This window comes from Streptopelia decaocto (genome assembly GCF_964273445.1).
Source record: "Streptopelia decaocto genome assembly, chromosome: 5".
NCBI lineage: Eukaryota > Metazoa > Chordata > Aves > Columbiformes > Columbidae > Streptopelia > Streptopelia decaocto.
Window position 1 is genome coordinate 2551772 of NC_138659.1, and position 9873 is coordinate 2561644.

A 9873-nucleotide genomic window follows, 5' to 3' on the forward strand; every position below is an offset into this window, starting at 1 on the left:
TATGGCATAAAATTTCCAACACTGGGGCTGCCAGCGGGCAGCTGGCAGCATCCAGACAAAATCTAACACTACCAGAGGGACCAAAAAGTTCTTCAGGAAAAGTGCTTCAACTAAAATTCCAGCTAATGCTGTGTTTGTTTGCAACCAGATGGAAAACACTATTTATAGCTTGGGAATATCAGCTGAAAAGAGCATCCCTTATTACTTGTTTTAACCTGTGGGGCAGATGTAGGAAGGTGGTACAAGCATGAAACATGCCGAACACCGTTGTACACAGATGTGGCAGCTCAGCTGGTCCTCCCTGTGCAGCCACTGTTTTCCAGAGGAAAACAAGCATATGGCAGCTCATTGTGGTTATTTATTGCTGAACGTGCAGCCTGAGAGATCTGAATTCAGCCTGATTTTCAAAGGACCGTTCCCTGAGAAGCCAGTATTGGCAACAGCCCAGATCACCACCCAAGTCTCTTTGGTGCTCAGGGTCAACTCCAACCCTGGCTCTGTGTCTTGCAGAATCAAGACAGGGCTCTCCCCACCGTGGGATGTCCAGAGGACCTCTTGCCATCACCCTCAAGAATGACATTCATTCCACAGTCTCAGAGAGCAAAAAAAGCTTTGCCTTTGGCTTTTGTGTGAGAAGGATTGAAACAGTTACTACTGACACTACCTAATATTCCCTAAACTCTCTAAATAAAGAGGCAAGGATTTCAAAGGAGACTTGGTTTCACAGCTGAAATCTGGCTGATAATTACTCTCATTGCATTCAAATCCCTCTTATTCACTAAACAGCGACATCGAAAAGACACTAAAATAGATGAAGGGCTCAGGTATAAACTTTACAAAGCTTAAAACTACTCTGTCCTGGCAAGGCTCAGGCTTTACATGACACTTTAATCCTACTCATTTGCTAGATTCACCCTGACTGTAAACAAAGCTTTGAAATGAAAGCTTAAAAGCCTGGTTGGGATACATTAAGTTAACCAAGAAGACACTGCTAAGGCATTAGTTTAATGACAATCACAATACAAGTTGCCAGAGGTTTGTGCGTGTGAAGACTAATATCTGCAGGAAAAAGAAGAAAAGGGGCCTGTTCCCTGTCCTTTCCAGCCCGTTGGCAGCATAAGGCCCATGGTGAGGGTGGCTTATTGCCCCTTGCAGGGGGCTCGGGGGTGGCTGGCAGATGGGGAGATGCAGAGCCCTGGGAAGATGTGCAACCCAACGCCACACACCAGTTTGTCCTGTCACCCTGGGGTGGGCTTGTCCGCTCCCTCTGAGCCAGGTTTTCAGGGATCCAGCCCACTCTTGCTTCACACCAGAGCCCCCTTGGCTGAAGACACCCCTCTTGCACAGCCACAGGGCTCTCCTGCAGACCCCCCAGATCCAGAACGGGGTGCTGCTCTCCAAAAAGTGCTATGGCAGGAGGGTGCAGGTGACTGGGGGTCAGGAGCAAGGCACAGCCCAGCCCTTCAGGCACCCCTGCTCCACCAGCACTTGAGTTAACACCCAGAGATATCAGGAACTTGGAAAGCCCTTTCTGTCACCAGCTCCCGCTGCCGCAGGGCTCCCGGGTGTGTGGGGAGGAGCGGGCTCAGCCCGCTCTGAGATGTTCCATCTCAACCAGCTCTTCCTGCTGTGTCCCACTCAGGTAGAACCACAGTATCTCCTGCCCGCTCTCTCCACCCAAAACCATTTATCTTCTATGTCGGTACATGGTTCTCCCCCACCTCAGACACTCTCCTGCTCGCAGTGCAAACCCAGCAGAGTCCCAGCCCGGCACTTGGCGATGCTGGAGGGACGCCAGCAGACCCAGCACTTCGGATGTGTCTGGCTCTGACCCCCTGGATATTTAGGCAAGACTTCAAAAGTGCTTTTGCTTGCGAAACATTGCAGGATCAGGCCCTGGGAATGAATGTGAGCTATGACAAGCGTCCTTTCTACTGGCTGTCCTTGCAAGCAATTATGTCAGCATCCTCCCAGTCCATCTATACAGACAGCATGTTACATACAGGAACGGCACCTTGCAGACTTTCATTAGATAGAAGATCTCTGTCTATAGATATTTTCTGTAGAGAGCTAAATTATTTTAAGGGATAAGTTTTTTCACAACAGCCTTTCTGAGCAGGATATTACTCAGGGAAATGCACAGGAGCTGCTGCTAGGAGCAGTATGAAAGCAGTATGAATGGTAAAAGGTGAAGCTGGAGGGACCAGAGAGGAGACCCAGAGCCCAGCGGCTCAGCTGAAGGCAGCAGACCAGAGCCAGGCCAGGTTTTAGAGACAGATGAAGCCCCAGTGTTAAGGAGGCCAAGAGGAATAAAAAGCATTTTCTTCCCTCACCTCCCATACTAACTGCACTCTCAGTTTCTACAGAGCACGCGGGATAAAAGAATGAAAAGTTACAAGCTATCCAGCTGTGGGCAAAATCCAGCCCCTTGGGAACCCATCTGTATGCCCAGCTTTTGGTCATGACCATCAGCTGTGAAATGAGATGCTCAGATTTACATTAAAGCTCAACCCACCTCCAGCTCCTCCTTAAGCAGAAAGAAGGTGCAATAGTGACCACAAGAAACCACTCTGCTTCAGAGGACACGCTTGAAAAACAGGAGAGATATCCTGGCTTGTCAGTTTTACCCAGAGGATGTTTAAATTTTAAGAAAGATAAATCTAGGGATGGGGAATTCTGCTTTCAAATCTGGTGAGACCGTTTGGCTGGTTTTGCTGTAAATAAAGAGCAGCAGCCTGGCCAGTGAACAAGTTGGAATTTTCAATGATTTTGTTGCTAGAAAGGAAAGCTACAATCTCCTAATTTGATGTGTTAAATCAGAATTTCACCTGCAAGGGATTCCTCAGAGGGAAGACGCATTCCCTGCTACACAAATGGAAACCACTGAGTCCAGCAAGAGCTGTGTGAGCAAACTTTGCAGGTGACAGAAAGCTTATTGTGGGCTTTGCGTGGCTGAGTTACCATTCACTTAAAAATATAGCATAATAAAACAGACAGATTTAGAAAGCGTTGCTAAAAATGTAAGATGCGAAAGTGTCACAACAGCAACACGAGTCTATCTCCCACAAGTTACAAGACTGATGATTTTCTCCCACCACGGTCTGGCCAGAGCCAGAGGAACGGTGGCACCGAACATGTTGGAAGGAAAAGTTTTATTTAAAAAAAGCCCTTTCTAACAATAAAGGTTATTTTTAAAAATAGTAAAAAGAAGCAGTTGGGGTGTTTCATTGTTTGTTTGTTTTCCTACATGGGAAGGAAATAATAAACATCATAAATATTCATTTAAAATCCAGTGAATTGCTTTAGTGGTTTGTTTTCTTCTTTTTTCAGTAACTTTCATTCCAGTTATTCAGGAGGCACTCAGGGAAAAGAGGAGAAAGCCCTTTTGTGAGCCAGTTCCTGAACATTACACCATGCACCCACCTCCTGGGTGTGCTCCTCCTCACCCCAGGGATGGCCCGGGGTGCCCTGCCACAGCATCCCCGGGCCGGGCTGTGTGGAAGGGCCAGCCCCGGGCATGGCAAGCCCTGCTGGGCAGATGTAGCCAGACAGCACCTTTTCCAGTAGGGGATAGGGCACAAAAATAGATCACCTTGCCTCCAGTTAAAAATAAGCTGAGAAAGAGAGGAGTTAGGTTCCGCCACAGGTGTGTGTCTGCATGCAGCCAGAGGCTGGGGACCCCCAACCCCACCCCAGCCGATCCCCACAGCTGGAGGAAGTCTGTGTGTCCAGAGATGCTTGTAGGAGCTGTGGGATGTCCAGCCAAGCCCCCTCCCACCCCATCACATATACCGCTCGAGGCCGGTGGGGAAATTGGGCTGCCTCATGTAGGCATTGCTGGAGCCGAACTGGCTGAGGGGCGAAGCGGAGAGCCCCAGGAGCTGCTCGCCATGCTCGGCGCAGGCTGGGGGACGCATGGCTGGCAGGGCCAGTCTGTTTGGAGCCCCATAGAGCTGTGGGCTGCCAGGCGAGTAGCTGCCCTGTGCTACAGGCAGGTGGGGGGGCGAGGCGGTGTAGGGGTAAGCCAGGGTGTTGGGGCCAGCACGGCCCAGCAAGCCAGGGCTTACAGGCTGCGGCTGGAAGCAGGGAGGCTCAGAGCTGCTGGTGGAGCAGGCGGGAGCCAGCTCAGCCCCAGGCAAAGCCAGCGATGGGTGGCCCAACTCGGCAGGCGGTGAGGGCTGCAGGGCCTGCTGCCCGCTGATGAGGCTGTCGATGCTGAACATCCTGGGGTGCTGCGCCGGCGGTGCTGCCCCAGCTCCATAGGGGTGGAAGACAGTGCTGGAGAGCTGGGGGCCATAGCTGGGTGAGCAGAGCGCGTTGGGGTAGGGTGCTGTCGGTGCTGCAGGGCGGCCAGCGGGCGAAGGCGTGAAGGCGCTGGAGTTTTGCATGTAGCCAGGGTAGGTGGTGATGTCGGTGCGCTTAAAACGTTTCCTCCGGCGCAGGAAGCTCCCATTGTCGAACATGTCCTCTGCGGCCGGGTCCAGCGTCCAGTAATTGCCCTTGCCAGGATGGCCGGGTTCCCGAGGGATCTTGACGAAGCAGTCGTTGAGGGTGAGGTTGTGGCGGATGCTGTTCTGCCACTTCTTGGGGTTCTCCCGGTAGAAGGGGAAGCGCTCGGTGATGAATTTGTAGATGCCGCCCAAGGTGAGCTTCCTTTCAGCAGCGTTGGCGATGGCCATGGCGATGAGGGCGATGTAGGAGTAGGGGGGTTTGCCCCGCTGCACCGGCCGCTTCCTCCGGCGGCCCCCGGCGGGGGGCGGCGGTTCCTCGGGGGGCGGCGGCGGCGCGGGAGAGCTGCCCGCACCGCCCCGCGGCTCCGGCTTCACCGGCGGCGCCTGCCCGGCGGACGGAGACCCCCGGGGCGGCCCGGGGGAGCCGGGGCTGGCCGCGGCGGCGGGGCTGGGCGCCGGCAGCGTGCACATGCCTGGCAGGCAGGGAAATCCGGCAGCGTTCATATACGGCCCTCGCCTTCCTCCTCCTCGGATGGGGGGCGCGGCGGCAGCGGAAGAAAGAGCCCCCCCGACGGGAGGGGAAGCGGGGGGGCAGGCGCCGCGACGGCTCCCGGCGATGGGGAGGTCGGTCCCGAGTCGCTTTGCAATATATAGGGCGGCCGCCCCCCCGGAGGGGACTGCGGTGCCCGGCCCGCCCCGGCCGCTCTCCCCCGGCCGGAGGAGGAGGCCCCTGGGGAGGGGTCCTGGCTCCCATGGCTAAATCCCACAGCCTCTCCCCAGGGCTGGATTTCGCAGCCATGCCCCTGAGCGGTCCCTCCCCCGGGGTCCCGGGTGCCAGCGCGGCGGCCGGTTCCCCTCCCGGGCCGTTCTTCGGGACGCTTCTCTTTCTTTTTAACTGAAGTTTCCTTCCAGGAGAAAAACTAAACTAAACGAGTCTCGACCACCAAAGCAGGGCGAGTTCGGTGCCGCAGCAGCAGAGCAGGTAACCTCCCGCCGGGAGCGCCCCGCCGCTTGCATTTCGTTCTCTTTTATTTTTCCCTGGGAAAAGCGCTCAGAGGCGGACCCGGGACTCAGCGGCGGCAGCAGCCGGGGGGTTCTGCCCGAAGTCAACTCCCTGGGTTTAGTTACTTTGCAAACTAACAAGACCTCTCGGGTAAAGAAATCCTTGGAAAAGTTATTTCTTTTCCCTTGAGAGAAAGTAAAATGGTCTGTAGAGCTCAGGGATGCCCGCAGGTACCTGCTGCTATGTGGGCAAGGGATGCGGAACAGGGATGACATCTGGGGACAGACGGGGGAAGCAAGAGTCCTTCTACCATTGCAGAGGGGTTGACCCCACGGTTGAAGCTATAGGAAGCCACCAGACTCAGAAAGCCCAGCTGGGTTTCAGGGAAAACCTCTTAAGATTTCATCCTGCGCTCCAGAGCTGCAGAACCGCATCCTGTTCCATCCACAGCATATGCAGATACCAGAGCCGGGGGGCTGCTGGCTGCTTTATCAGCACCAAAAAAGCCATAGGCTTGCACCCTGTCCTCAGCCATTGCTGCTGAGCATCACCTCTAAGCCAGATGCTCACCCATGGAGAGCCTGTCCCAGAGCAGGTAAGGGAGTCACTGCGAGAGGGTGGGCTGGACAAGATAGGAAGACTTTTATAGCCAGATCTCAGCTTTACCTGTAGCTACTTGTCTGTATCCTGAGAAAACAGGTGGAAATATCTACACCATTAGCACAGCAGCAGATCCCTCCATATGTCCTGCATGGAGTAAAAATCACAGCCTTCAACTTCATGACTGGGTTGAAAGTATTTCCAACAGCAGAGTGGGATGAAAGCCTTTTTCCACAGAGGCAAACAGGTGATCTTGACCAGGTTGTATCATCCTCCTTGCTTCCTTTTTAAACTAAAAAGCCACCCAGCCTTTTGGAAAATATTCTTCAGCCCTTTAAGCATTTCCTAGTGGTTTTAAATTCACCAACCAGATTGTTTCCCACCATTGCTCCTTCTCCTGCTTGCATCTGTGTATTTGTTCTTGCTTTATTCTCCCTGCAGATATCTGTGGCCCTTCTTCCACTCTCCAGGGCTCAGTCAAGGAATCGTGGGTCTAACAGAGCCACGTCAGGTCCAGATTTGGTCTGCCACAGGCCAGCTCCTGGGTAAACTGCCTCAGTTTCCCTTCTGCCAAATGAGGATAAGAACAAGAGTGTGGGTGCTGGCTAGAGGACAGCAAGCAGGTGAGAAAGGGTGAAACAGCCTGCGAGAGAGGCACCTTTCTCCATAAAGGACACAGATCTTCAGGGAGGAAAGCAAATCAAGGGCACAGCAGGGAGTATTCATTCACCTTGGGAGAGCTGAGAGAAAAAGGATGGAAGACTCATATTTCTCCCAGAGCATGTATTTAAATTGAGCAAGTATCTGAATGCAGCCAGTTAATTTTAGCCAAAGAATCTGACTTTTCCAGTCACTGGGCAAACACCCAAACAAGAGAGTGACTAAAGATCACTCCAGGATGCACAAAGAAAGTTACCCCCTGGGGAAGATGGAAACCTTCAGCCTCTCAGACATTAGCCAGTGAGATTTTCATGTGGATGGAAGGATTTTAGTGTATTTTGATCTAGCAAGAATAGGTTTGGGAGTGAAAAGGGTTATGGGGTGCAAAGAAGGAAGAGCTTTTCTCATTGAATCACATCAAACAGCCCTTGCTTGTCATTCACTTAATTTTTTTTGTAATTGATTTAAAGGTCAGAAAAGGAGTTGGAAATGAAAACCCAACAGTATCGTTGGGTCTGGAGCCGCCTGCACCCAAGATCACATCTAGCAAAGGAAGAGACATCTCATCTGGACAATGGGATATGAAGATCCAGCAGAGTGAAATGATTATAGTGCCAGGTCCTGATCTCACGTCATTTTACACATGGTGGGCTGCAACCCTACAGGGCTGCAACCTGGCTGAGACTCCAACTGGTGAGTAGTTACTTTAAAGCTGATGGGACCCTTCAAATTGCTCTCAACTTCACTGAGTTAGGACCCAGATGTCAAACTAGTTTCAACAGATAAACCAGCAGGACAGAGATGAGCAGGAGCACACAGGCAGGAAACAAACTGTAGTTTGCCATCAAATAAGGAAAGTCAAAACAGTCAGTCTCCGGTTCACATATATGGTTTGTTACTCAGGGTGCTCTTCTCACCCTAGATCTTTTATAAAAATGTGGAAGACTATAATAAAGACAGCTACCAAACAAATGTGATCTGGATTCTCTTGTTAAGATGAGGCGATGATGAGGGAATAAATCACACTTATTAAATAAGTTTAAGTTATGTCAGCATCTGCTACCCTCTGCTTCGGTTCATCCTGAGCACTCAGGGTGATTTCAGCAGCTTTTTTTGCCTCCAGCCTCTGCCTTGTTTTGCACTAGAGCTGCCACCTCCTTTAGAAACATCACACACAAATCACTTTACAACACGGGTGAACTTGCTTCACTGCAGAGGAACAGGGCTGCTGTTGCACCCCAGAGAGCTGCTGTTTCAATGACCCCATGCACCCAGGCAGGTATTGCATCCGTGGTACCCAGGTCACATTTCTCTTTGCAACCACACAGATTAAAATAACCCATGAATTTGGTTACTCCAAAACAAAGCAATCTTCTGCTAAGATGCATGTAACATGGGGGTAACTGGATGGGATGTTTGCATTCTTTAATGTGGCCAGGCTGAGAGGCTGGTGGGTTTGCCCTATCTTGAGTGAAACATCAACCTAGAGATCTGCACTGGGTAGACTTGTGTTTGGAGCACCCCTGTTTGCACAGCCCTCCCCTTAGTCATGAAGTAGGCACCCATATCTCAGCCACCTCTGGGATGTGCAAGGAAGAGCAGGTGGGGACCCTGGGAGTGAGGATTCTCTGGTTCCCCTCCCCAGGATTGCCACAGGGAGCACATCAAAGCACCCTCCAGCCTCAGAGCCAGTGGTTGCCTCTGGAGGATGCTTCAGTGATATATGACCTGCTGATGGTGCTCTCAGCATCACCCTGAAATACCCTGTCACTTACTAACAACCAAACATCTGGGGACTTCCTTGGCTGAAAGCTGTATGAGTACTGCTCCTTTGAAATAAGAGCAGTCAGGCCCATTTTCACCCTCAGCACATCCTTCTCTGAATCCCTCTGTGCTCTGAACTCCCAGATGGAGACCCTCAGAAGAAGTTACTCTGTGTGATGGGACAGCCTTGCCAACAAAAGGTGAATCATGTTGCTCACATAAGAGCTCCATACATTAGGATGAGGTGGCTACAGGCCAGGGACTGGAGGGAAATCCTTTCCTCCTGGAAGGGTTCCCTCCTGAGATGCCACCTCTCAGAGGAGGAACAGGTGATGGAGAACAGCAGCAAGAGCAAAACAAGAGACCCGGAGGGTCAACTGTGTGGCTTGTGACCAAACTAGCACACGTGCAGGAGTCAGGCACCACGTTGCTTGGCTACAGGACCAGCAGCCACCCAAAAACCAGCCCAGTACACCAGGCAATGGCAGCCTGGGGTCAAAGGAGCCATAATTCAACACTCTTTCTGAGCTATGTAAAAAGTGGATAACCAAAGCAAATAAATTCTTCTTGAGAACCAACTCTGAGTTACTAATATATTCGTAGGTAATTGTGCAGCAAGGTCCAGGTGAAATTATTTCCTCCCAAAGAGTATAGATAGGTAAAGCATTCGTTGAACTGGGGAAACATCAGGGAAAAACTCCTGAAGAAAGAAACTTGCAAACTGCTTACAAACTATTCTTCACTGTTGTGCAGAAGTTTTGTTTGTTTCGGTTGGTTTGGGGTTTTGTTTGGTTGGTTATTGTTGTTTTTCCTCCACTACAACCAATCCAGATTTTCTGCTCCAAAGGGATTTTGATATTAAAATTGTGAAGTTTTCTTTGGTTTGGAGTTTGAGACACAGCTTCTATAAACTTTGGTGGGTTTTTTTTGTTCAAGACAAACCTCAATATTTGAGATGAATAAATATTTAATTTTCCCCTTTCCTGGAACAAAATAAACCAAAAATTCTTACCCCACGTCTGTACCCTGTGGCCAAAACCCAAGCCTAAGGAAAGGCCAAGCACATGGGCCAGGCTTAGCTGGTCCCTCAGCTGTCCTGCCTGATGGTTTCAACGCACTGAGAAGAGCAAAGCATGGGTCATACATGGAGTTAGTAAGGAATATTTATGTATTTTGTTTTAGAAAACAATATTAAATACTCTAGAAACTCAAAGGGTCTGTTACAATCATTGTAATACAAGCACAACACAGGTCCAAAATCCCCTCTTGGTGAACCTGCCCTACTGACAGGCTGCTCTGAGCAGGGCACAGCCTTGACTGTGCTCTAACAGCCTGGACCATCCTCTGACCTTCCTTTTGTCCTGGGAGGATTCAGGATATACAGCACTCAGAGGC

At 51.0% G+C, this 9873-nt stretch overlaps 1 protein-coding gene across 1 annotated transcript; it reads right to left on the reverse strand.

The window, feature by feature from the left end:
• Nucleotides 1–3782: 3782 nt before the first annotated feature.
• Nucleotides 3783–4955, reverse strand: FOXE3 (forkhead box E3; the record flags this gene model as incomplete). Its single annotated transcript, XM_082053345.1, has 1 exon — nucleotides 3783–4955. The coding sequence occupies one exon, from the start codon at nucleotides 4953–4955 to the stop codon at nucleotides 3783–3785; it is 1173 nt and encodes a 390-aa protein (XP_081909471.1).
• Between the last annotated feature and the right edge of the window lie 4918 nt (nucleotides 4956–9873).